This window comes from Takifugu rubripes, chromosome 16 (assembly GCF_901000725.2).
Source record: "Takifugu rubripes chromosome 16, fTakRub1.2, whole genome shotgun sequence".
Taxonomy (NCBI): domain Eukaryota; kingdom Metazoa; phylum Chordata; class Actinopteri; order Tetraodontiformes; family Tetraodontidae; genus Takifugu; species Takifugu rubripes.
The window spans coordinates 10,210,433-10,238,417 of record NC_042300.1 but is presented as its reverse complement, the minus strand read 5'-3'; the positions used below and the strand labels follow the sequence as shown (position 1 = coordinate 10,238,417).

At 46.4% G+C, this 27,985-nt stretch overlaps 1 protein-coding gene across 6 annotated transcripts; it reads right to left on the bottom strand.

The window, feature by feature from the left end:
• Window positions 1–254: 254 nt before the first annotated feature.
• On the bottom strand, window positions 255–27,699 carry tmem121ab (transmembrane protein 121Ab). 6 transcript variants are annotated; one of them, XM_029849987.1, is made up of 3 exons: window positions 27,272–27,699; window positions 15,356–15,390; window positions 255–2,744 (listed from the first exon to the last, which is right to left on the bottom strand). In XM_029849987.1, the coding sequence occupies exon 3, from the start codon at window positions 2,028–2,030 to the stop codon at window positions 1,092–1,094; it is 939 nt and encodes a 312-aa protein (XP_029705847.1). In that variant the 5' UTR covers window positions 2,031–2,744; window positions 15,356–15,390; window positions 27,272–27,699; the 3' UTR covers window positions 255–1,091. The 6 variants fall into 6 exon arrangements, with proteins under 6 accessions (XP_029705847.1, XP_029705850.1, XP_029705851.1 ...); XM_029849990.1 differs by lacking the exon at window positions 15,356–15,390 and adding an exon at window positions 3,348–3,472; XM_029849991.1 differs by lacking the exon at window positions 15,356–15,390 and having other exon boundaries at window positions 255–1,745; window positions 1,893–2,744.
• Window positions 27,700–27,985: the final 286 nt, after the last annotated feature.

The window sequence follows — 27,985 nt, the reverse complement described above, 5'->3', positions numbered from 1 at the left end:
TCTCCTCCTTCTCCTCGTCCTTCTCCTCCTCCTTCTCCTCCTTCTCCTCCGTCTCCTCCTCTCGGGTGGAGGAGACGCTCGGTGGTAAACCTCTCCTCAGAAGCCACATCGATAAAATAGCCAAGAAACCTGACAAATAGCGGCAGAATTTTGTGATAGTTTATCGTATTTTCCAAGGTCAAAGTTACGTTGGTGAGTTGGATGAATATTTCAGCCAAAGAAGAAGAGAGAACGAGCTTCAGTTTGATTTTAATAACAGTTTTATTAAAACACTGGTCTCCAACAATTAAAGAATAATAATAATCATCATAATAATAAAATATTTGTTTAAATATTGTATGTGGTCGTTTTTGATCTTTTGTAAATTCTGTTTTCTTGTGTCGATTTTCTGCATTCTCAAACTTCAAGGCTTGAACTAAATTTAGAGGAATGTGCAGTAAAACATAAACTCGCCCCCCATCTATCTTTTTCCCACCTCTGACGTCTGCTCCAAAGCATAAACGAAACTTCCTGTGACCAACACACACACACACACACACACACACACACACACACACACACACACACACACACACACACCCACGCAGACAAACGCAGGAGGTGCCCTTCTGAGATCTGCTGCAGGCAGATTCTTCTCAGGATGACCAAAAAAAGAGATAAAAAGAATTCAAGGTCCAACACGGCCCGTCCAGCCTCCGTCATCGACCCGCCTGGCGTCCTGCTCGCCTGCTCCCTCAGGGCTTCACGCTGTCTGGTGACCTTTAGAAACACAAGTGTGTGTCCCGGGGGATCGAGGAGGGCAACTGTTCGTTTCCCGACGCACGATGTCCGCAGATCGTATCTTAATAACGTTTGATCTTTTAAGAACAATTAAAAACACAACAGCACAATAAAAACCTTGACCAGAGTCCGCAGGCGAGGCGCCGCTCGCGGTCAAGCGCGGTTTGTTCTGACAGGCAGGTGATGCTGAAAAATGTCTCGTTTCGGTTTCCCAAGAGTCCGCGGGAGCACGACAGGAGCTGATTTCTCTGATCCGTCTGGATCCCCGGAGGAAAAGCCGCGCGAGGCGGCCCGGCGTCCGCCGCGGGCGGTCATGTGTCGATGGCGTCCTGGGCCGGTGAAGGTTCGTGCGGCAGGGTGGTGGCGTTGGGCTGCGCGTGGCCAACGGAGTTCTGCTGCAGCTCCATCGCCATGGCGTTCTGCGGGTGCGGGAACTCCTTGACCTGCTTGCGGTACTCCAGGAAAGTAGAGGCCTTTGTGGCTATGGCCACCACGTTCTTGCCTACGAAAATGGTGGAGACGCGGCTGTCCTGGAACAGCACCATGTTGACCCCCCGTATGAGGATGGTGACCACGTTGATGGTGACCAGGCTCAGGACGGGGTAGAGCATCATCTTCTGGGGCGTCATGTGCTCGCCCTGCATGGTGATCTCGCTGAGCGACACGCACGGCAGGATGAGCAGCAGGATGTAGCAGTAGAAGAACATCAGGCCTTCGGCCCAGATGGGCAGGCCGGTCCGCTGGGGCTCCCAGAGGTTGGCCTGGATGTCCAGCAGGTCCAGGAGATCCAGAGCCACCCAGAACAGACGGCTCCTCATGTCCTCCTTCTTCCGGAAAGTTCTTACATATTCCATACTATCCAGAGCAACCAGGACCAGATACAAGCCCGGCACACATACGGATAATAATAACGTCAAAGCCTTCCGAGCTACTGTCTCCAAACTCTTCCGGTCTGCCTTGCAGTTCTGGAAAACAAAGTAGAGCTTGATCTCCAGAACAAAAATGTACAAAAACCAGAGGATCATGGCGTAACCTCTTCGTGCAGTGCGCACCTCGGCGCCGACCCATACCGCCACGTATCGCAGCACTATGAGGAAACAGACGTCACCTACCAGCACGATAATGCACACACCGATCTTTCTGGGACCCTGGTTCTGCTCCACCAGGTAGGCGTCCATGAAGGCCATGCTGGTCATAATGACGATGGTGGTCAGGCACACGTGGCGTTTGTCAGGGGGTGGCAACACCATGGTGAGGGCACCTGCAGGGTCGCTCTTGCTGATCCAGAGCTGATCCTCACTAATCTGAGAGTTGAACACAACTCCACAGCTGGAGATTAAACACCAGGAGTTAATGCCCTCCGGCAGCTCTGGTGTCCACAGACTTCTGCCTCTTTTTTAAAATAGTCCTGAGGATGTTTTTGGTTTTTTTTTTTTTACAGTGTGGAGTCAGCAGGGATGTGCCGAAGCTCTCAGACCAGGAGGAAACGGGATCGTCAGCTTGTTAGTCGGCGCGCTCCTGCTGCTCCATCCCTCAGCGTTAGCGGTAGCAACACGGCCCGCTCTAAAGCTAACGCGCCTTGACTGATGCTCGCAGAGTGCACGTTGTCCGACCGACAGGCCGCAGGACTCCGGAGCGGAATTGTTTATGACGCCGTTTGTTTTTTGCCAGGGACCCTACGGAGAGCTGTCTGCAGCAGCGGCGGTGGCAGGACGTCCTCCCTGGACGGTGCTGCGGCGTGCGCGGCGCCTTTCTCAATCCTGCAGCGTCCCGGAGGCAGCGAGTGCGGAGGAGAGGAGAGGAGTCTGCAGTGGAGCACGAGTCGCCATAAATCATGGAAGGCAGCAGGTCAGCGGCCCGAGAGGCCTTGCGTCCAATGCCGGCATCCCTGGGGGGAGATCCTCACACTGGGCTGAAGAGCCATCCTGCCCAGTTCTTCTGCCACGCGCCGGCCAGACCTCAGCCTGGAAAAACAAATGAGGAAGCGAGAGAAGGGGGGGTTGGGGGGGGGGGGGCAGAGAGGAAGGAGAGAGAACGATGTCAGCACTGCTGGGCCATATAACCATTTCCAGTGCACACATCTCTCTTAACTGGATATGAGACAAGCAATATGTCAGCTTGGCTCAAATATAGCGTGTGTCGCTAGTGATGGGACAGAACACGCCGTGCACGTTACGAGAGTGCGTCAGGATGGCCTTTCCTCTCGGGCCTGATGTATGTCTCAAGACACACGTTATTATGCTCAACATACTGGGGGCAAAAACAGCATCAGTTTAGGTTGAGCTGAGGATTTAGTGCATGAAATCATTTAAAACGGGGAAGATCACGTATGAGTCGGCACCTCCTGAGCTTTTATCCAGCTTTGTTCAGACAAGAAAGGAGTAAAAACGCCTGGTTTCACACCCGCTTTACTCTGCGGCGCCGCGGCGCTGCACAATACAGGCGCCGCGCTTCGTTTCTGGCCATGTTTGTTTTTGAGTCACCAGGAAGAAAACCTCATTCTATACTGGGAAATCTATGTCCTCAATAGTTCATAAATGCGCAGGGAGAGCGTTAACATCACTCACATTTAGATTAGCTTTAGCTGAGCTTCTGTTTCCACTTGATTGATTTCTTTGGGTTTCCTCTCTTCTAGAGCTGTTTCTGTTTTGAAAGCCGGCCACCGTAACGGCCTGCAGGAAATCCACCTTCGCTGCTCTCATGAATAAATAACACAGCAGCATGTCTGAATATTAGCCTGGAGGAAGCTGAACTTGATAAAAGAAAGCAAAACGTGTTAAGCCGAGCGGAGAGGGGCCTCTCTGTTTGGAGAGCCGAACGCAAACAAAGCACAAGGGCAAGAGGCTGAAACCAAAAATTCTGTAAAATAATAAGCTAACTCACATGGCGTGTTACCTTTAATAGCACCAGAGAGGCGTTTAACAAAGAGCCGTCTTCATCACTGGGCAATTCTGTTATGATTACTGTTTTATAGCAAAGCTAGCAACACAAAAACAAACGGCACGATTATTCATTACAGCCGAACATCAGCCAGCCTTTCAGAGGAATGAATTGGATTCATTTTCAAAAGCCAGTCTGGGAGCATTTTTAAAATTGTGCCACCAAAATATTTAGTTTTCCAAATCAAAGATATATATTTTTTTCATTTTCCTCTCATGTCGACGAACCGAGCTCGTGATATGAGAGATTTAAACAAGTGATAAATGAACAAGAGCTTGTTTTGCCGCTGCGCTGTCTGAAATCACCCCAGCAACGCGGCTATTGAGAGGGACCCAGACATCATGAAGAAGGTTATTCCTCAGCAAAATAAAGCAAAATAACAGGAACCCATTTCCTGCTCTAAAGGATGGAGAGAAAAACGGCAATTTAAAGAACCCATCCTTGTCTCATATGGAAACGAGTGAGAGGAAAACAAAATAATGGAAAGATAAAATCCTCCAAATCAAAGGCTCAGTTTTATAAAAGGAAATAAAGAAAAAAAAGCACAGCGGCATAATGAGTCTCATCTGCAATCCGAGCAAGAATCTGAACGCTTCAATCCATTCTATCACACACTGCTGAGGAGAGAGATTAAATTCATAACATGGTGATTAGTGGACTGGTTAGCAGAAAGCTGATCAGCAACGTGCTATAAGGAAGGCTGCTCGGCTACATCTTATCAGTGTTTAAACATAATTAATTAGATTCTTCCCCTAATGGCTGAACTGCAACCAGTGAGATAAAAATGACATCGCTGCCTCGGTTTGAACCCTCTGAAGATGTTCCCATGGCTATCCGGCGCCACAAAGGTGCTGATTAATAATCCCTCTGTCAGAATCCACACAGAGGCGGTGACAGGAGTGCGACCAGCTAGTCTGCATATTCTATCCGGGATTTATAATGTATCACTCTGGGCTGGAGATAAGCCCCCAAATCTGCCTTTGGAAGAAAAAAATGAGATGAATTTATCCCGATTTGACGCCTCTCTGGCGCCTCGTTGCTCTCTCCTGACAGTGCAGGGCTTCTCATTCCTGAATACTGTACATTTGATCCCGGCCTCAGCCCCGGCATTTTAATTATGATGCGCTATAAATAGACAACACGACAAGTTGTGAACTGACTGAACTTTTTTTTTTCCTTTTGGCAGGAGACCCTTATTCTGTCGCTGTCCAGAGCCATTATCTCCCCAAACAGCCAGAAGTTCCTTCATCAGGGGCTGATATTGTGCGTTAGCCTCCGCGGGTGACTCCATGTCTGCACATGGCTAACAGGAAGCACGGATCTTAAATCAGCCCCTGGCTTTACCGCTCCTGCGATTGTTCGGAAAGACCGAGACTTAAAGATGAGCTTGACGACATCAGAAACCTGCAGTTGTGAGGAAGAAGGAAAAAAAAACACATCAAAAATGTGTCTCTGTGATGACTTTTGAAGCAGCGTAGCCTTCCAAGCTCTGAATTAATTAGCCGTCTTCTCGATATTGATGTTTTGACAGCGTCAGAGCTTCCCAGCCTTCCACGCCGAGACGTCCTGACACTTCAAACACTTTTTCAAAAGGAGAAATCTATCGCTGGCTTGCAGCGGGAAAGTCGTTTCCCTCTGCAACTGTTGACAGTTTGCTCCGTTACCTGCAGGCTCTGGAGAATGAGGCACTTATGCTTGTGGGGAAACCCACATTGGTATGCATGAACCGTTCTACGACCCTGCACGTCTGCTCACTTCTGCCGCCTCCACACCTCAAGGATGCTGGCGTGTTTACGGTGGCGTGAGCGCCCCTGTTGTGGGACGGCTCGGCCCCCTACATCATCTGTGCAGGTGTGCTCCGCCCTCCTTTGTGTAGCCTTAGTCGCTTCCTTTTCCTCATGCGGAGTGATTTTGATCTTGCACACACACACGCACACACACACACACACACACACACACATACACATACACACACAGAAGGGCACCTCATTAGGAGGGATTATCTACGCCCACCAAAGACGTGACATCAGGACTGTATTGGGGTTTGTGTCTTGCTCAAGGGCACTTTAAAGGGCCTAAACTGGTGACTAGAGTGAAATATTGTTGTATAACTTTAATATAGCTTGATTATTAAAGCTTTCCCCAGGCTTCATATCTCTTCATCTATTGTGGTTATCAGGAGTTTTGAGTTTGAATATGTGCTATCTAAGAGGCGCTCTGCTTCTTTATTTCTCCTTTTAAAACATTATAGCTGATTAAAACATTAGAAAACATGACTCATTTGTATTTGGGCTGTTTTTCCTCTTCTGCTGGGCTCAAACCAGCTGTTACTAAGGCTAAAGATGCTAGACTTCCATGAGGAACACTCTCAGAGGCAAGAGTAGATGCTAACAACGGCAACAGCAGCAACTCCATATCATTCAGAAAACCTGAGGCTTCATTGGATTTTGAGCGGTTCCCGCATTTTAAAAAAAATTTATTTATTTATTTTATTTATTATCTCCAGTAAACAGGCGGCGCCCACTGACATTGTTGCTGCTGTCCACTCCGGCTATTGGACCAATTGGGCTTTTGAATCCTGATCAATTTTCAAGGGCAAGAGCTGATCGGAGGATTGATTTCGCCTGTAGCCTGAAATTTCAACAGTCACTTAATGGATTAAAAATACAGAATCTGGTATTTGCTACTGACGGAAATCAATTTTAACTTCACAAATAGAATGTTTTCCGTCTTTCTGCTGGATATATCATCACCCTTTTTTCTCGCCACCTTTATTTTGGCAAAAATCTCTTCAAATACTCGAGGCTCTTCCAATACAGTGACATTGGCATTGACACCGTAGCTGTGCTGTTGTCGTCGAAGGTTTCGGATTTGACGTGTGTGTTAGCGTTTCTTTCCACAGGCCAGCAAAGGTGCATGACCTGGAAATCCAGACAATAGCCCAAAGAGTTTAGCTAAAGGTAGCTCTTTTTGACTCCTGATGGTCAGATTTGTCATTGTGTGGTAGGTTGCTATGGAGATCAGCTGTGCTTCCCCTGGCATCTGTCACAAGTGTTTATCATGAACTGTGTAATACCTGTAAAACACAGCAGCACATTGGTTTCTCTATCTGGGCCACCAGGACCATCTTACGTCACACATGGAAACAGACTCTTCACGAAGAGCCAAAAGATGTTTCGGGATCCTGTAACATGCTACGTTGCATGTTCATGCAGCCATATTGACATGGGACCCTGGGTATTTGCTCAACATTGAATCATCGGCCTCGAACTGAACAGCTTTCCTCTCGCAGAGGATTCAGCTCTTCCTATTTTAATAAATCGTCCCAAATGTCAACCATCCATCCTCTGATAACTGCTCATTCCCAGTGAGGATCTTGACGGAGTGCCGGGGTCTAACGATGAGGGTGCTAACTGCTGCACGCGTCACATGACCCTGTGACAGCATTTCTAATAGATACTGGACGAGGCTTTTCAGGTTAAAATATGAGGACAATGCTATGTTTTTTTTTAGCATTTTAGCCAGTGTGAAATGTGAAAGCAGCTAAGATATTTCTCACTTTAGCCCTCAAAATTCAGCTTTATTGGCAAAATCTTATCCTCTGCTCTAGCTGTCAGCCCTAATTAATGAAATGAAACCTGTCCCAGGAGAAACAGTCCTCCTCTATCACCTTTATCAGACTTCCTAGATTGCAATCAATGGCTGCATATGAATTAGCTACCGCGTACCAGCCCTTTTCGCTTTCCTGACCTTAAACTTTAGCTGCAACCGTTAATAAATCCTGAATAATTGGGTGCCATTTTAATCCCTTATCTTAAGGGGCAAAAACATGTGCCTGCAAGCAATCACCAAACAGCCTGATGATGGGATTGCAGACGGGAGTGATTCTTAAATGCCCTTTTTAATATCTAAAATCTCAGGTGATGCAGCGCTTATTCGCACTATTGGACTGTTCAACGAGTATAAATGGGTGTTTTGCACATCTGTACCACAGAAAAACGGCGACTTCTCTTCGCTCCCGCTTACCCCGACCGTTGGGTGGGGCGATCACTTGAGTGAGTCTCAGCCAGACGTTTTATATTTAATCTTTGTGTCAATAAGCTGCTCCTCCCCGCTCTCCTCTCCTGAGCTTGATCTTTTGCCATGCTTTAAAATTCATCCTCCCACGTTCACTGTTGCCAATTCTAATCCGGCGACCCAAGGGAGCTGGCACCCGTAACCTATTCTGGACACGCTTCCCGTCTGTTTGCCTTGCGTTGCATTGCTTGGGGGGGTGAAATGACTTTGGGAAGGCATCAAAATCCCCCAGGACCCATCCAGGTTTTAGCACTTCTGTATTGCACTAGGACACCAAACTGGGTCTGTAAAAGCGGAGAAGTGAGACTGCTGTAAGTTCATCTGAAGGAATGCACTTGCAACAGGGCACAGGGTTGAAATAAAGGGATGCAGGGAGGATTTGAAGAATGGCTGATGAGCTCTGGGTTGAAACGAATGGTTTTCACACGCGGGGCTCTACGCAGAGCTTCAGAAACAGGCGGTGGGAAGCAAAGAATGCATGAAGTCACTTCAGAAAACCTATCGACAGCGTGAAGAACGCCGCCCACGTTTCCAATGTGAGCTCATTCACCTTAAGCGAAGCTGGTTGGCAGCGAACAAGGACCTCCGTGTGGTTCTGTTCCGTTCTAATCCAGACATCTGAGGAATGAGAATGGGTGTTTGGCAACGTGCAGGAGGCAGCTCGCACGCCTGCCCGGCGGGGAGACGACCCGGGGCGTTGTATGACAGCAGCGGGAGCTCAGAACCGCAGATCATTAAATTTGTATTTACTGGAATCGTGACCAAAGGAGAAAAAAAAAGAAGCATTTTTATCGTTGACATCTGGCGGCAAACTCCCTCCTCATCCTGTCTTACTGGCGAACGCTTTGCTGTGGTAGTTTTACACTTTTGTTTGTTGAACAACAGAAATGAGCCGCGACCTAACGATGTCGGAGCGGAGTTATTGTTCAAATAAGAATTCCTATTAAAATCCCGGCCACCGTTGTTGTTCAACTACGCCGTCTTTACGAGCGCCAAATGTTCAATTTATGGTTGCGAAGAGAGCGTCGTGCAGTAAATGGTGGCCATTACTACCAAACATTTTAAATCCCAGCTATAGATTGATTGTAAATCATGGCGGGAATGCTGAGTGAAGGATTTATGGCTGCCGTGGTCATGTGACACGTCTCCCCGTGGTGGAGCCTTTTATGATTACAGTCATTGACTGAGACACGCCAAAAAAAAAAAAGAAGTTTGCAAAGAAAACAGAGCACCTTTGTTGGATACTTCTTTTTTTTTATAGCAAAACTGTAATAGGTAACGCTAATGGACAGAATTTATGTACATGGCAGTGATAATTACACCATTACGAGCATTAATCTAAAATATCCATCATTCATCCAGAATTATACGTCAGGCCTTTTATGTACACTTAAAAGGAATTGATGTCACATCTAAATCCGGCCAGGTTAGCCTGTATCGCTTTATGGGATCGATAAATGACCGAATTGTTCAAATTCATGATAAAGGTGAGAGTAATCTGCTTTTAGTACTGTTGAGACGTTCCTGCTCGGGAGGCATCTGGAGCACCTTCAGCATGAGTAAAGATCAAAGCACCTGCAGTGACATTTCAATAGAGGAATCTAATTAATCAAAGGGATCAAAGGAAAACATTGAGATGGCATTGAGCAAACGAAGGGCCCCGAGGCCCCGACGTTCAAACAATGCAACAATAAAAGCAGGTCGTTTTTCAAATCTAAGGATGACCAAAATAATATGAAAAGATCCATCCAAAATAGATGAATCAACTGGGAAAAATGCTGAAGACGAAGGATGTCCTGCTCCACAGAGACATGTGTGACACAGACTGATAGATTTCTGGGGTGTGTCTGGTCCTCAGGGCTCAGGACGCTGCTCACCAGTCAACTGTCCATTTATCAGACAGTGGACCTAAACTACTCATTCGGCTCAGCCACTCTGTCCTGTCTAAAAAATGCCGCAATCTGTCAAAATGGACGATTCCTCCGCGCCAGAGGGGCCTGTTTCAAAGCAAAACGAGCCCATTCTGGTGGCTCACGTCAGGGGATCACACAGCCATCCGCAAATCATCCTCTCTTGTCCTGAAGTTTAAGTTTTTGTCACAGAAAATGATGCTTCAGCTGCACCGTGAGCGGCGTGTCTGGAGCTGACAAAGAGCGAGCTGAAATATCGTCCCGTCATTACTCAGATCTTACGCTGAGCTCGGGGGGGTCAAAGCAATCAATCAGCCAAATGTTGTCAGCCCATGTTAAATGGGAACAGCTGCACGTGCGCGCACACATGCACATACAGAGTTAAATACAAGCAAGAGGTGAAATGAAAGCAGCCCTGTCTTTTCCTCTAGTATGCTAGTCTTTTAATGTGCCTTATTAACAGCTTGAAATCCATGAAGAAATTGAGAATTAGGAATTCTCAACTAAATTATTGGGAAGCTGACCTTTTATAATTCAGCCTCTGGGTATTTTAGAAATCTACATTTTCCAGCTCAGAGTGTCAGTCTGTTGAAATATGCTAATGTGGCTCTTTTCTGAGGTTTGCAATGTCCTTTGACAGATGCAGAGGCCTATTTAACTGCCTCCTACATTGACAAGCAATTTCGTTTTTCCTAATTATAGGATCCAGTGGTCATAAATTATTCTCCGTTCCTCAGCACTCATTCACCCACTCACGCACGAACCCACACAGCCAGCACGCAAACAAAATCACCCATCTGCCGAGTTCCACACTCAAACTCAATGCTACATATAATGGGGTGATGAGCGTCGACTCGGGTGGGCGGAGTCGGGGACGTCGAAGAAGAGGGCAAGAAAACCCATTTCCCCTGCTGTTAAAGACTGTTAAAGTCCATTAATGCTCATCTTTCCTTCGGCCTCACAGTCTGCATGTCGCAAACAACATTCAAAGCCGTCGTGGTGACAAACAATAGCATAAATGATGAAAGTAGAGGGTAAAGGGAAAAGGAAGCAGGGAGGTATCCTGGTATCAGAGGCCCAAGCTAGCGCAGCCATAGAAACGCCCTGCTTTTTGAATGCAAAACGCAAGAGAAAATAGCTTTTTCTTTTATAAAAAGTTGCTCTTGTGTTCTCGTCTTTTCAGTACATCGTCACAGCAAACAGAACTGCTCTGCATTAATAACTATAAATCTGCTTTATTTTCATTGTAGGAAAAGTGGCCTTTTAAAAAAATTCCATGATCTTAAAAATCATCGCCTTTGAAAAAAGTGCTTTTTTTAATGCTGTATTTTGTATTTTTACAGTGCAATATAGAACCGACAGGTTCCTCTTCATTGGATTTACGGGCTACTCTGCTACTCGGTTAATATGATGCTATGCTACATATTAGCATCCCTGCTCGCTAATGCTGCTTCAGCCTGCAGAGCAAAAGGAAGCCAGCTCCAGGTGTGCTGTTCAGACACTGACGACAGTCTTAGTGGATAAAACTGGTCTTATTTCTGTCCGTGGTCATAAATGTTGAGTAACCACAGGGGGAAAATGCTCCAGTTCTCTCATTTCTCTCCTTGAGTGGGCTCTGTTTTCCCTCCTTAATCATTCTGCTCCTGTCGGCCTTTCTGGCAGTGTCTCCTGATTTCTCCTTTATTTCCAACAGCCACTTTGACCTGCCTTGAGGGGATACGTCTCTGCCCTTCTCACCCCAAGCAAAGCAAACAATCCTCTTTTGCTCCTTATTATGCAGAACATACCCGATGGTCGCCCTCCCAAGGTCGTTTATTCAATTCCATGCTGGTGGGGGTCCATATTTACATAGGGAGAAAGACAAAGGGAAAGAAATGTCCAGGTGATGCATCAAAAAAAGCAATTATTCGAGTAATGCACCGAGGGCGTGTAGAAGACAGAGTACAGAGTTCTTTGTTCCTGAGGTGACTGATCTCCTGGCTTAGACCGGTTCATGTTATTGAAACGGAGAGGGCTGTAATGAAGACCCATCTCCCTGGAGAGAAAACAGGTTTGCAGACTACGCCTGTCTGACATTAATTTGCCTTTTCGGCAGGCGTCTCTGTTGGGAAATCTCTGGTGTCTCCTTTCTAGACTCATCCTTTGGTTCAAATGTGGGGCTTCTGTGCTCCCAGAACCTTTTCTTCCACCCAGTTCCACCCCTCTGCAACGGTGCACGATTTAAGACCCCCTCAGATGGAACAAAGTGAAAAGCTCTGGTTAATTCATCACGTTAAATATCTCTTAGCCTTCCACTCCCTCAGCGTGGATTATTCAAATGACTGCGCCCTCATATTCAGAATTAGGCAGCAGGCCTGTCCGCTCATAAATTCAGCCTATCCGACAACACTCTCTAGCTGTGATGTATGCTCTCGTGTGTCGTAATGCACTATTATTCCATTTTCAACATGCTAGGGGCCTCCGCGTCTGTGTCGGCCAGGCAGATTAAGCTAATAAAACTTCTCACCCAGATGATCTGACATTTCGCCTGAGCTGTAAAAGCTCCAGTGACTGATGTAGCCCTCAGAGTCTGCAGTAAAAGCCCCCAGCCTCACCTGTGCATGCAGACTGCACATGACCAGAAGGAGTCTGGCCTTATTTATACGGTGGATGTAAAGATGTTCCTCTGAACAGGAGCTGAGATTGATAGCGTGACAGCATTTACTAATTATGCTTCCTAACGGCGACGGCGACGCGCCTGATGTCGGCCTTTGTTCTGCTGCGCCAGTGCTCAAAACCCTGGATGAATATTCATCGCGCGCTGCTGTGCTGTAGCCGCGTGTCTGCTCGCTCACAGCGCCATCAGTATCTCCTCAAACCGACGGGCGGGGTGGCAGCCCGGCTGTACACGCGGGGGGGGAGGGGGGGGGGGGCAATGAATGACATTGACAGGCGATGTGCTGCAGAGCGGGTCGCTGTTCCAGGAACACCGGGCTGATCGCTGATAGCAGATGTGTCTAATTGCTGTTGGTTTGGGTGCCCCGGATGTCTGTCTGTCTTTGCCTGCCAGGAAGCAGCAAGCACCCCCCCCCACACACACACACACCCAGAGCACCTAATCACGGCTTCTAATTAGCAGCCTCATCTCTGTCAATGGCCGTGCCTTTCACTCTCCTCTGCGGCCCGCTGCGTCGAGGACAGGGTGACGGGCCGCGGCGCCCCAGCGGTCGCAGAGGAGCATAATGCAAAGAGACCTGGAGGAGAGAGAGTGGGGGGGTGCAGGCGAGAGGAGTGAAAGACAGACAAATCCACCAGGCTGCTTATTAGAAGTGAAGTTGACATCTCTGGTGTGTCGGGATCGTCCGCGGCGACTCTCGGCTGGAGCAGCCGGAGCTTAAGTCATGCGTTCAGTTCCACGGAATCTCTCCAGAGAGGAAATTGGCGTGAACGTTCCTACTGCTGTGGCTGCGTGAGCACTTCTTTTACTCACATGCCCCTGCTGCGCTGTTTTGAGATGTTGTTTTGAAGGCAAATACCTTAGAAGGGAACCTAGAAGGGCAGCAGAGTGAATTATGGGAAGTGGTAAATAGGATCATGAGGCATTCGCGCCTGAATCCGATGAATTATCAGATGTTTAAATTAGGCTTTACTTTGGACGGTTTATCGACAAGGCACGCTACGCTGATACCACGTTAGGTAGATATGTACACAGCTGGGCATAATAAATGTGCTCTTTGCAGAGGATATTATGTTAGACAGCAAAAGCTCCTGGTTTGAAATGGATTTACCTGCCTGTGAAGGCACCTGATGTTCTTTATAGAGGTAAACTGCTGCCTGAGGTCATAAAATGTTCGAACATGGGCCTTAAAAGATCTGAAAAACAAGTTAATCAGTTGATTTTTTTTAAAAACTGAAGAAATATCTATTACATATATATATTACATATCTGAGATATCTGAAATATCTGAGTATATGCGTGGACACATATTTGTTATTTGATTCAGAGATTAGGCTCCGCTGGTGTAGATTTACAAGCTGCACGGCTGTAATTCTAATGGAGAATAAGATTAAAATACAATTTGTCACATAGAACAGAGCTGTGAATGGAGGTGGGAAGCAGAAGAGACTGAAAGAAAAGGATGGACGCGTGGCAGTGTGGGATAAAACGGCAGATTAGGGTAGAGGTGAGGAGGGCTGGAAGGCATCCAGAGACAGAAGCTGAAGGAGGAGAGGGAGGAGAGGGAGGAGAGGGAGGAGAGATCCACTCGTTCGCCGTATCGCTCCATGTCGCTGTTGTTTGGCGCCTCTTCAAAATCAGTTTAAGATGATACCATTCTGCCGGAGTGGAATTTTATAATTTCATCGTCCTCCTCCAGTACCTTTATCAGCTGAGCACCTCAGTTCATCTATGCAGCACAACCCGGTGAATAATTAACCGTGGTCGTGAGCGGAGAGACAATGAGCGCCACGAGCGCGCCGTCGCTCTCCAGCTGCAAACCTTCAGCTCTGGGATGGTTTTAAATCCGTCCTGTGGCTTTTTACTGTCTTTCACACTGTCTTTGAAGTGCCATTGAAGGAGAGGGAGGATGGTGGAACTGATTGAGCTCTGGTTACAGGTCAACAGAGGAGTCTTCGCCTCAAGAGCAGTTATGGATGGTGATTAATCTGTGCGGTTGTTAACGAGCGTTTCAGTTTCCTGCAGACCTTTGACCAGGTTTGTTAACCTGGTTTTATTAACCTGTGTTATATTTGTATTAAAAATTATCCTGATTCACTTAAACTCAGGCCCAGCATCTGCTCGGCCACATCTAGCTAATCCAGGAGCTGAAGAAGATAAAAACAAACTATAGATTTTCTGTCTGGTAACCTTCCGGCTGCTCTGATCTGCCAGCAGTAGCCATGTTGCTAAAGCGGAATCATCTAGAGGATTATTTATTTACACAGCATAAAAAGTGGCCTTACATGGCCACACAATGGAATTTAAATAGCAGGCTAGCATTTTCCATTGAAAAGTAGCATTGTCTGATTTACAAGGGCTGCAATCAGTGCTCAATAGATTAAAGCGTTAATAACAATTATTTATCATCCCCACTATGTGGCAAAGGAAGCCACAATTAGTCTCCAAATTATGTAAATTTCCATTTGTTTCTTTTTTCAATTACTGGCAAAATGCCCAACAACTCTTGAGGTAATTACATATAAATAATGTTGATTTCAAACAGTTTCTGCTCCCACCAACTCCAAACACTGCTGCGTGAAGAGAGCTGAGGCACAATGTGAAAGAATAGTACAATGTGCACATTATCTACTTTAACATTTGAACAAATCATAGTAAATCAACAGCAGACGTCAGACAAGGTGCAGATTGAGTACCTTGTTATCTGTAATGTCAGTAACATCATTTAATAAACATATATGCAATCGTGCTTTGGAAGTCTTTGAAAGTAACATTGGCCGCTGACAATATTAGCATAGTTAGGACATCAAACATATCAATATATAGCATGATTGGTGTGACACTGTTGAGGATGAATCAAGGACTCATCCTCCAGTTTCCCGAAGAGACTCACAATTGTGGATTTTACTGAACTATGCTAGCGACTATAGGATAAAGGTAAAGCCCACAGCAGGATTCTCACTTCTGATTCAGCCCTGGAAAACTCACTCACCTGGGCACATCTTTCACTTCTTCAGCTTTACATCTCTGAAATAGATAAGGTCACGTTTTAGACGTATATTCATGCTTCCTAGAAAGTAGATCCCAATGCCGTTAGTGGCTCCTGACTGTAAGTATTACGATTGTCTTTCAGAAGATGGGGAAGGGAATTATGTTGACAGCTGCTAGATGGACTTTCATGTCGGGGACAAGTCGAACATTTAATCTAGTCTGGATTTACGCCCTTTCCAATACTTGTTCATATGGCCAAACATCATTAGAGAGCGTTTAAAAATTCCACCTGCACTGAAGGAAGATGGGAAAATTACATCAACACTGCAGGGCAGCTCATCTTTTTGGATAAAATATTAAATTTTCTTTTTTAATAACTTCCAATTTTAAGTCTAGTCTTTGGGCAATTTATATATAACTACCAGTTATATATGTATATTATAATAGCTACCAGTTTGTGCACAAATAAAAGCATAGTGTGTGTGTGTGTGCATGCCCTCATATTACTATATATTAAGTACCAAATGTTTAATTCTACAAGCAAAGTGGGGACATTTTTTAGAACGGGGCCACCAACTTCAGAAGGCTGTTGAAGAGAGAATATGTGGTTTTGTGGGTGCGGTTGAAGTTTCAGGTTTGTTGTTGGTTAGTTGGGATGGTGAAGGTTTGGGTAAGAAGCTGGGTAATGTTTTACATCGTTCTGACATCGTCAAAGGCCTGTTTAGGGGTTGAGACTTGGTTTATGGTGAATGTGTCATGTTTATGTCCTTGAATGACAGTAATACAAAGGTTTGTGTGTGTGCTAATGCTCATGTTATGCATTGCTCTGTAGCAGCAAAGCTTGCTGTGTAGAACAAATGTAAAAACATGACTTGAATGCTGTAAACTCAATGGAATTCTCAGAGAGGGAGTGGAAAGCCATTGTTCTCAATAATTCTTTATTCTCCAAAGTGTTGACTAATTGGAACCATTAGAATCTTGACACTGGTGGTTAATTTGTTTCCTTGTGTTTTATAGCATCCATTTGTCCTATTTGAAAGCTCTGATAAAACATGAGGTGATTATGGCTGTAAGCGATTCTGATGAGGGTGTTGAGCCAGGCGAGGGCTTGGACGTCCCCAAACCCCAAATGCCATCAGTCAGTGCCATTTTCCTTCCCAACCCCTGGAAACTCTGGTCCTGGTTCACTGTTGTTCTGACGAACGTGGCTTTGGACGCTCTGAGTGTTGTCAGAATCATCAGACTGACCTTTGAAGGAGGTGTGGAGAAATATCTTAATTAGAAAGAGATGGAGTCCCTGAGAACAAACAGGTGGTGGTGGTGGTAGGTGGGGGTGGGGGGAGGGGTGATCAGGTGGGGACCAGGGCCAGGGAGCTGTGGGAGGGAAAAGGAAGGGACTGGGAGCCAGGGCCATGACTCATGGAGGTTCTAGTGGGCCCACTTTCTTTTGGGGGCTTGAATCGACTTATTTTTGTATTCAGCTCCTGTTTTAAAAGTTGATCAGTCCTTTATTCTGTCATTTATTCAATCGGACACACGTCGTTTTCACAAAGGGTTGTGTTTTCACCTCATGAAACAACACTGATGATTCTCACAATTGCAAATTGTAACTGTGAGAGTAATTAAATTTAAAATGCAGCATTTTCAATAATATATGAGAAATATTTGGCTTAAGGGTTCATCTTTGTAAACAGGCTTTATCTATTTCAAGAACAATTTATGTTATACTTTTTCCTGCAGCTTATTAAAAATCTTTATCACTTTTTTATCGCCTGTTTAAATGGTTTCCTGCGTTGCAACGCTACCTTCTGCGTATATGAGCTAACTGAGGCCCCCATTGTGGTGCAGACATTGAGCAACACCTGCTGGGGGTGTATGAGCCCAATCCCGTCGCCATCGCCACGTTCATTAGCGTCCGCACTGTTAATGTGGCCACTGTCCAGGTCACCGTCCAAGAATGGAATAACCACTGAACAAGGCTGGGGGAAAGGTCCCACCTGGGAAGTTTGCCGAGTAAATGCACACCTCTAAATTGGAAAACATGATGAATTGATCTTTAAAATGGCTGCCAATTCGTCCTTGTGTCTAATTGATGAATTACCTCAGCATTTAAGTGCCTATTGATTTTTCTCAAATTAAATTTTCTTCTATCAACCCTCATGCATAGCAGCACTAAAGCCAAGCACAATTCTTTTTATCTTCTTGCTGTTTTTAGCAGGGAGCAATGATAAACAATGTTGTTTTGAATCTAGGTGACAGAGTTTGCTATTAATTATAAGAAGTGTGGCTCCCTGCTGGTTTAATTTAAAATACCATTTGAAATCACCGCAGGCCTTGTATTCATCTGCTGTGTCAGCTGATATGACCTAGCTAGTGTCCAAATTCTCATTTTGAACTGAGCCGTACTGCTTTGCTCCACCTCCTACTCCATACACAAGTCCCTTCATTAATCAATGGCTTCATTAACGCAATAAGCAATCAATAGGTTGCCTCTTGTTACCTGTTAAAGCAGGTGTGCCTGAGTTAGTGGTGTGCAAAGTCTGATGTGGGTGAATCAAACCAAATCCTTGTCACATATAAGTTGTTCATTTATTAGGTTGTAGACGTTAATTCTTAACGCTTGCTTTTCCTGACTTGTGGGGACAGATTGTCAGTAATTGACGCGTTAAGATGATGTGACAGCTGTTATCCCGCCTTCTCCACTGAGATTAGTTAGGTTGTGTAATTACAATCATTGCTGATTTGTTATTCGTGTGAATTGTTTCAGGGACACACAGGTGAACGGTTCATCAGCGGTTTATCGACGCTTTATTCCCAAATGCTACTCACAAATTCAGAGATGTGTTTGAGGGTTAAGAGAAGTGTGTGTGTGTGTGTGTGTGTGTGTGTGTGGGAGGGGGGGGGGGACAAGAAACAAGATAAGACCATTTAGCCAGTGTTTTGATATTAGCCCCGCCTCCGACACGTTCGTACCACAGTTGTTTCCGTTGAGTAATGGGCAACGATGGTTTGACCTTATTAAGAAATGTCAAACGTGCAAATTGACTCAACATTAATTACACTTATTAATGTTAATTGTCTCACATCCACACCAGCTGCTCCTGTTTTTTTTTCCCACCATCTGAACAGAAACTCAGCTCATCCGACGTGAGTGGTCAACTGTTAGCCGAGGCTAATGCTATTGGAGCCATGAAATACAATCTAATACACTAGTATAGCCTGTATTTGGAAACTGCAGTTCTGATGAGGAGGGCATATTTGGTATTTCAGAGATCTTCTAAGCTGCTTTTATTTTGTCTCGTCATCTCCACAAATTTGCTTGGAAAAAACGAATCCAATACAATATTAATTCCTGCGGAGGAGCAATAATTGAATCGTTTTTATTTTCATGGAGAACATTTGTTGTTTGGTCTAGTCCAGACGAATGAACCTCTGAATCCTGTCGGCCAGCTCGGCGATAAATGGCATCCCAACGGTGGGCTTCTTGGAACCGAGCGCGTCTCCACTGCTGCGACGCCACTGAGCCTCACATCAAGTCTCCAATCTGCAGTTTGTATTTTCATCCACTTGCATCACTGTGGGCAGCTGCTGCTGAGAATGTTTCATTATTTTAACACTTCAGCGGATGGAGCGAGATTAAGAGCCGTATGAGATACAAGAGGTATTATTTGGCCTGAAAGCTTTCGGAAAACACACACACACACACACACACGCACACACACACACACACACACACACACACACACAAGCCTGCTGGAGGAACCAGAGGCTGCTGGTTTCATCAGCCAGATATTTGGTGTTTTTGAAAATTCGCTGCGACAAAGTTTTAATGACGGCAAACAGACGGTGAGGGAACGCAGCGATATTGATCTGCTGAGACTCAGAATAATGTTCAAAAGCATCCGGCTTCAGGGACCAGACTGGTGGGCCTTCATTAAGTGCAGCCATTTTCAATTGAGACAGCGCCTGAAATGTGAGAAATCTGGGGAATTGTGCACGCGTGAGAGGCAGAAAGGCGCTCGGAAAAGACAATCCCTCCCTTTTTGTTGCATTCCTGGAGCATGTCTCTGCAGCCAGCAGAGGATAAGCGAGTGTGTTTGTGGGATGGCGGAGCTTTTCAGCCCCTCTCTCTGGCCCTGACATGAATATATGGGCAGCGACCCCGGGCCCACGCTGCCAGGACCCTGTGTGGACCAGGATAAAGTAACCAGGGCTGCTTTCACTCCGGTTCCAGCAACAACACCCACACAAATGCATGAGAACGGCTTTTAATACGTGCTTGGACAAACAGACACATGAATCTGCTTATGTTTGATGTGTTTCAAGGACAGAGTGGTCCCTCCCGGCAGAGCAGGCTCCCACCTGCTCCAATGCATTGATGGGACTATAGCGCCTTTGACTTCCACCGAGGGCTTTTCCATGGCACAAGGCGTGCATTGTCTGATCTTTGCCCCCCCCCCCACTATTTTCAGCTAATTGCAGAGCGGAATGGCTCGCTGAATATCAAGTAGCCTTGAGAGGCGAGCAATAAAAAAAACAACATTTAAATCTCCCAGGATTTCACAGACGTGTATGTAGAAGAATTCACTGTTTGCAGCTTTGGACGGGCACAGGCCGAGATGAGACCGCACGTCTTAGCGGGGGAAATAAAGCAGGATGTCACTGCTGTGTGTGTGTCCTTGCGTTATGTTCTGCCTGTTGGTGCTGGCATTTGAGCGCTGCTGGGAGGGCAAAAAAATGGAAATGGAAGGCTAATGGAGGGAACGGGAGAACCAGAAATGCTCTTTCAGAGCCCAGGGGACGTGACACAGCAGCAGCTGTTTCTGCCTCCCATAGCCACAATCATGGCTATAGAAAGCACCCCCCCCCCAACCCTGGGGCAATAACCAGTGCACCAGCAACCCCTGTGAACTAATCAGTCCACCAATCCTGGGTGATGGAGTGTCACTTTCCCCTCGTCAGTCACGGTCTGTATGGATGCTGATGTGCCCAGCGGTTAGCTGGCCTGAATCATGTGACACCCGGGCAGCCGTGTCCGGTCAGATGTGTCTGTGCTGCGGGCTAAACTGCTGCGCTAGCTGTCCTCCGCGCCCAAAACTACCGAGAATGTGGAGTGAGGGGCCAAGATGAGGAAGCTAATACAACATGGTGTGGGACATGTTTGGGTTTTTTTTATTATTCGATTCCACGTGTCTGCACGTGAGTTTGATTGCACAGAAATTAAATCATTAGCTCCTTTGTTTTAGAGGGCTGCAGCTGAGAGTAGCAGATTTTGTGGCCCTTAATAACACTGAAAAAGGTACTCTAATTACTCCCAAACACACCTGCACCTCACAGCAGCACTTGAAAACAAGAGGTTTTCCAAACGATATTTTCTACCCCGACGCGCTCTAACAAGCTTGTGTAGAGGAGGAGACGGTGCTTTGGATCGTTCCTCTATATGGAGGCCGCTTTGGCTCCCATAACCTTCACTCCGAGTGATCCTGCCCATTAGCAAGAGGTAAGAGGGAGACCGTCAGAACAATACGCCGCCGGTCTTGATGCCCCTCGACTTGTGCATAGACCGGAACTCAATTTACTCGACTATGATCCGTTAAAGGAGCAGCTTTTGTAAACATATGAGACAGATACCGTCGGGGATGAGGTGAGGCTTTCACTCCTGCTTTGACAACCACAGCCTTGCAATGACACGCCGCTCTGACTGGGTGGCGGGTCCTGATTGATGGCCTTCAACTCCAAGGGCAGATTTTAATATTTATTTCGCTTCATCATTGAGGGTTTATTGGTCATCCCACACCAATCTGAACAAAGCTGCTGATTACAACAATATTTCACTGCAGGTAAATACAGGACAGGACCATAAAATACTGGTGGAAATGGCAGTTTTGTGTTGTATTGACCTTGCAGACATCACATTAGAGCTCTAAATATCAGTGACTTCACAATCACATAGCCAGCAGGGTAGTTGGAAGGGTAGGAAGCCGAAACACACCTGTCAGGTGTTCACGCTTGAGAACTGAATGTATATTTTCTGATATGTTTGGCAGTGAAATGAAAAAAAAAGACTGGGAGGATTCCCTTCGCTGGGCAGCCTTCCAGGCCTGAGAAAGGACAGAGGAAACACTGCAGACGTACTCTGCATTGAGCTGTGGCAGCCTGATTCCCACTTAGCTTGTTCCCCTTTCTTCTTCTGGTTTTCTCTTAACAAGCATGAAAAAAAAATCAGTCAAGGTCTTTCGAAGATCAGATTCCTTCCTCGTCGTGGGACTCTGACCTGAACCGCATGTTACCAGAACACGAAGGCGGTGAAACACGCTGTAGTTGTCAGTGGAAATGCCTTTTTTCTCCCGCTGTCCTTTGGAACACGGTTTGCTATCCCCGCTAATACGATGATACATCCATTAATACACAATAACTTCGTTGTTCGCGTATTTATATATTATCCCGTATTTAAGAATATATCATCGGTGTATTATTAAACACTCGAAAAGTCATTTAATGTTTGTGATTTAATGCAGAGGGCCTCGAACATGTTGCCCCAGCCTCTCTCATAAATGCTGAATTGAAATCCATCTATAATAGAGAGCGGGGAGGTCTCGGATGGATGATCCCTGACAGAAGGTCTTTATTAACAGCATATACGGTGACGGAAAGTGACAGCATAAGTTTGAGGTGAGCGGCGGCGGCGGCGGTGGCGGCGGGCATGTCGGTAAGCAGCAGAGCAGCTTAACAACGGCGCCATGGTTGAGAGGCTGGATTGGATGTATGTTTCAGTGACAGGAGTTTGTCATTGCAGATGGGGGATCGTGTCAGCTGGCTGCTTTTTAACAGACACGTGGGCTCCGCTCGGCTGATTCTGGAATTACACGACGAATTGGATTTAAGGTATTTGTACAAACTCAACTAAATTCTGACATTTCTTTCGGTGGCATTTTCAGATACAGTCAGTAAGCATGTGGAAGCATCTGCTTCAGTTAAGTTCCCCTACACATAAAACGTTAAATGCTAATGGCTCATGACGCTTCCACTACTTATAGCTTTGCACTAGGTGGTACTGCACTGAATTTAGCAAAAAAAAAATGAAAGAAATGCTTCTAGGATGCAGCAATATGTGGCCTTGTTCAATGCAGCTCAAAGTAAACGCTAAAATACGCACAACGCACACATCAAATGTGCTAATATGCTCGTAAATACGCGCTTATGTAGCAAAGACACCTTACACTCACAACAACACACACACACACACACACACAGCAAGGACAGGTGTGTATGCTTGCATTAAAGATGGAAACACGAGGAAACAAGAGGAATATCTCGAGCTACGCTTCCTTTCAAACAGCATTAGATGCCGGGAAATGAAAAGCACTCCTGCGACACCTTAATTGTGCAGGCAGCAACGTATATGTGAATTCACCGGCAGACACACAAATACAACCGCAGACGCATGCTGAGGCTTATTATGCTGACAGGTCCAGACGTTGAGGTTACGCTTGTAAGCTGTTTCCTGTGAGAGCTGCAGTAAAGGGAGAAGATTAACTCCAACACTCCCCGTCCCTGCTTTAGCATGGAGTCCTCGAATCCGGTCTGTGAAAATTGGCCCGTGTTTCTGTTTCCAATCATCTGGGCTGTAGGACGAAATATCAAGATCTATCTATATTTATATACATATATAGACAAATGAAGGGTAGTCTATAATATCCTATTACAGACTGATGCAATTGGAACTAGCATGGTAGCTAGCTAGCTGGCTAGAGAGAGAGAAAGATAGACAGAGAGATAAATACACTCTTGGTTGGTGGTTAAAGGCTGCTGCAGACATCAGGCCATGCATCTGCAGAAGACAAGTCTCTTCTCCTCGCAACGAGCCAGGCCACTCTACTTGAGCTGATTGATTTCCCATCAATTCTGTATCCCTGATAACTGCATGCCTGGAGGCCTGCGACGGCTCCAATATTTTACCGCTATATATCCACACAGCCGCATCCTGCTCTTTAGTCGATGGAAGTGGGTGTCGAGGAGATGCGGGTGAGAATTGGGATACGGTCTGTCTGAGGATGCTTCTGTGTGCGTGCCTTTTATTTTTATTTTTGCTGCCAAGGATCCTCCAGTGGTGCAAACATTATTAGCATTAACATTATTTTTGCATGCTGAGAGGAGCTACGGAGGAAACATTTGGGCGCATATTCGGGGCGTTTCACTGTGATTTTGAAACAACAGCCATTGTTCAGCTCTAGCTGGGACCTTCAAATTCTTTTCTTTTAAAGTAATCTTGCCAGATCAATATTTCTTTCTGCCGTGAGTGTTATCTTGCAGGATGTAGCAGATGCGTCCTTTCAAACAAGTCGATCATTTAAAGGCCTTTGATGGGATGGTTGTCACTCTGATGCTGTTTTTCTACCAGACAAAACTGCACTTTTTTTTTTACAAAAGAAAACAAGACAGATTTTTAATCTCAGAATTAAAAGCGTCGCTTGGGTGAGAGCTTAATTAACACTTTAAAAGCCTGCGTGTTTTCCGGCTCCTCTGCGACTGCACGACGAACCGTTCATTGAATAAGTCGCACGTTTGAATTCTCGATAAAAACAGACAAATAACTCCGCTCTGGTTTCTTCTGCCCAGGAGGGACCCGACAACAGTCTTAAAGCGTTTCCACCCAGAAAATTCTTTAATCCCTCAGCATTTAGCATTTCATACGGTGTGTTTTGTGCATATATGTGTGTGTGTTTACAGCGAGAGGAGCGGGCAGAAACGGAACTCATCTCCAACTGCTGCGCTGGCGTTAACATAGATCCCACAGCAATCCATAATACATGGCTCGTTAACAGGGTCGGTATTTTTGATCCATAATTAAGAAGCGTATTTTCAAAGAGTGGAACATGTGATGGCTGCGGGCTGCGTTTCTCCTCTGCCCCACCCAGGTCACGTTATCTACACTGTAGGAGCTATTGATCCAATCTGCCATTTGGGTATTGACTGAAGTGGACGCCATTCTGCCTGTGAGATTAAAGCCCCGCGTACGACGGTGGGACCAAAGTGGAAAACCGTTGGCTGGGAAGCGATGAAATGAGCTCTGAGTGCTGCATCTGATGCAAGAGCCACGTTTCAGCTAATGAGAGTGCAGCGCGGATCCCTGCAGCTTAGCGTAGCACTTCCCCCCCCCCCCCCCAGAGTAGTGCTAAGCAGGGAAAAGACAGGCCGGTTCATTTGTCTGATGTCACGAACTGCAAAAGCAAACCTTTTGGAATTCTGTTCTTTTAAATGTCAACATTGTCCATCCCAGCAGCTGAGGTTGTTTCCTGCCAATCATTCAAATTGACCATGGTCGGGGGGGAGGGGCTTGCGTGTGTTGGACTGGGCTAGAGTTGTGGGGGAGGGGGGGTGTTTATGGCCGGGTTTCAGACCTTAAACACTGACTCGCTGTGTAGTTACACCAATATTGAATTCAATCACGTTCCTGCTGTGGCTCTCAAATTTACAGGAGCAATAAACCGAACTCCGCCGATTCCCTGGGCAGCGCACATGGAAAGGGTTCAGCCAGGAAATCTGGTGGGAATCCTGATGCGGATCTCATCCCCCTGCCCTGGATGCCAGTGAGCCCTATGACGAGGCATGCCGCGGGCCCGGCTTGTCCAATGAGTTACACTCTAAGAAGCGGCGCATCAGTCAACAAGAAGCCCCTCTAGGCAGCCGGCACAGGCCTCGCTGTTATGGTAGGACGCACGCCTCCAGATATATGTCCTGAATTTACTGTCTTACACACCCTCAAACGCCTCGCGTTGCATTTTGGAGCAAGAGAAGCCACATGAGCTACGGTTAGCATGCGCCGCGCAGGGCTGCTGCTCCAATTTGAATTCATAGTCTGCGTAGTGGATAATAAACTAGGCATGAAAGATTAATTTGCATTTATCTCCTCATCCCAATAGATATAGAGCAGCCGTTTCTTTACCCAACTGTCCGTACTTTAATAACCAGCAGCTACGCTGGGCTTTAAAGCCAACTTCTTTTGTGAAAGAATGCAGCCCTGCGGTAGCATTTTCAGTCAGATTCACACGTCTTCTTCCTGCCACTAAACTGTTGTCACACGTACTCTGAGAGCGACGTTTCCGTCTCACAGCCAGGAGTCATCACATAATAGGCACAATTAAAATCCTAATAAACATCATTAAGATCCTGGTTTCAAGGGTGATCACAGCTTTTTAAAACAGCATGGGCCAATAACTGGGGGCTGGGGGGGGATTCCTCCTATTTTCTCTATTGAAACTGGTCAGAACTCGTTTTGAGCTGCCGCAGCCACTTCTGGGTTGATGAGGAGAAACACGAAAGCAAATAAAAATGCCTTTACGTGGATTTCAAAGGAAGCTCTCCAGCATTTACCTGCACTTTGAGACACGATTTGGGCTTTTATCTTCCCCGGCCAGACAGCCTCAGCTAGACATGACACCGGGAGCGTGACGCCACCAGTGGTCGCCACGTCTTTATCTGAGGGACAAGGCTGACGTGCATGTGTGGGCCGAAATCCGAAGGGCTTCCCTGAGAACATGGCGGATGTAACATGGCGGATAACACATGTAGAGTCCTAGCTTGGGGACGCTGTTCTTTCCGTGCGCCGTAACTATACGTTGGACTAAAGTGTTGCAGGGAGGAGGTGAGCGTTGCTATTCAAGGTTCTCAGCTCAATGCAGATAATCTATAAGTTGAATAAACGCACACTGAGAGCGCAGACCTCAGCCACTTATTGTGCCTTACACAACACCCCTGCTCCAGCACATGTAGGCAGGAGTAATACAAGGTTACAGTCCAGCCCCCTGACCCTTGGAGGATTGCTAAAACCATTCAGAACTTTTTGAAGGACAGACAGATGCTGGCTGACACATTACCTCCCTTTATCAGTAAGCCAACCTATACATTTTCTATTCTTATTTCAGTTTTTTGCAGTATATATTTATTATTATCGTTTTTTTTCTATCCTTGCATTCTGAAAGTCTTTTCCTCGGTGTGTTTTTGCTGCTGTTGCGCCGTAAATTTCCCCGTTGTGGGACAAATAAAGGAAATCTGAATTGGAATTTAAAAGGTGGGCTATATTCTGTGGGCCGTCCTTTTATATTTGACGGGTAAAACCTCGGTGCAGATGTTCCTACGCTGGTAGATCGTGGCTAAAGCACAGGAAGAGGTGAGCGCTCGCTGACGTGATTGCAGAAGAGAGGGAGGCAACACCTTTAGTGGATTTCAGCAAACCTGATATCATTATATAATATAACAGCACGAAAAGCTCTTTTCCCGAGGCTCTGCCGAAATGCTCTTCTGTCGGGATTTCATTTGCAGCAACAACACTAAATATAACGACCTATTTTAATCTAATTTAAAGGAATATTTCCATAATAGACAGACAGTGGAATTTTCAAGCATGTGCAGTTTTCTATTGTCCCGCAGCCCTCACTTAATGAATGAGATATGAATATTGAGGCCGTGTGTGTGTGTGTGTGTGTGTGTGTGTTAGGTGCATCAATTCACGCGCCGATCCTCCAAATTCAACAGCTGCCTTCAATTAAACTGAGAGCCAAACGCGCCACCTCAACGACAGTTGATGGATGCCGTCGTTCAGGAATGACTTTAACGCGTTTTGACACACTGGAAACATGTGAACAACACACAAATGTAACGTCAAGGGGAAAAAAAGAAACCCTCAATAAACAAAAACAGGCGCGACGACTCGGAAAGTAGTCCGACTACGTTAATTTAGTCTCCGTGTTGAAAACTCGGGAGAACTGATTTAAATCTAAACTAAAAAAAAATAAAAATACTTAGCTCAGCTTAAAAGCTTCCAGGTGAGCGAAGCACGTTCAACAGAATTGAAAACAGACCTTTATTTGGTCCCTTCAACCTTTTGGTTCGGGACGAGAGCCGCAGTTAAGCTCACCTGCGGCGGTCCCCTCGTCGCTGTCCAGGGTGCTGGAACGCTCGCGGACGCTGTCCAGGGTGCTGGAACGCTCGCGGACGCTGTCCAGGGTGCTGGAACGCTCGCGGACGCTGTCCAGGGTGCTGGAACGCTCGCGGACGCTGTCCAGGGTGCCGATGTGCTCAGACTCCGGGCTGCTGGAGCTCCCGCCAGACTCCCGGGAGCTTTTGTAAATCCGCAAAACGCCGGTCTGATAAACTGCCTCCGCCGATAAGTCACGTGAAGGGAAAAAATCCAATTCCCAGGCGCGTGTCAGCACGAGAGATATGCTAACACAACCCGCGATGTTGAATAAAAATCAAAATCACAGTGTAGCTTCTGGCTGTGCAGAGCCGCTACGGAGCGCAAATGCCGATCTCGCTCTCTCTCTCCCTCTCTCTCTCTCTCTCTCCCCCTCTCTCTCTTCTCTCCCTATCTCTCCCATACATTTTCTCTCTCCTCCATCTCTCCCCTCTCCCCTTCCCCTACCCCCCTCTCTCTCCCCTCTCTCCTTCCCCTCTCCCCTCTCTCCTTCCCTTACCCACTGTCTCTCCCCTCTCTCCTTCCCCTCTCCCCTCTCTCCTTCCCCTCTCCCCTTCCCCTACCCCCTCTCTCCTTCCCCTCTCCCCTCTCTCCTTCCCCTCTCCCCTCTCTCCTTCCCCTACCCCCTCTCTCTGCCCTCTCTCCTTCCCCTCT

Bases quoted from the DNA above. Each gene is read 5' to 3' on its own strand.
- tmem121ab (XM_029849989.1), bottom strand. From the start codon at position 2,030: ATGGTGTTGCCACCCCCTGACAAACGCCACGTGTGCCTGACCACCATC.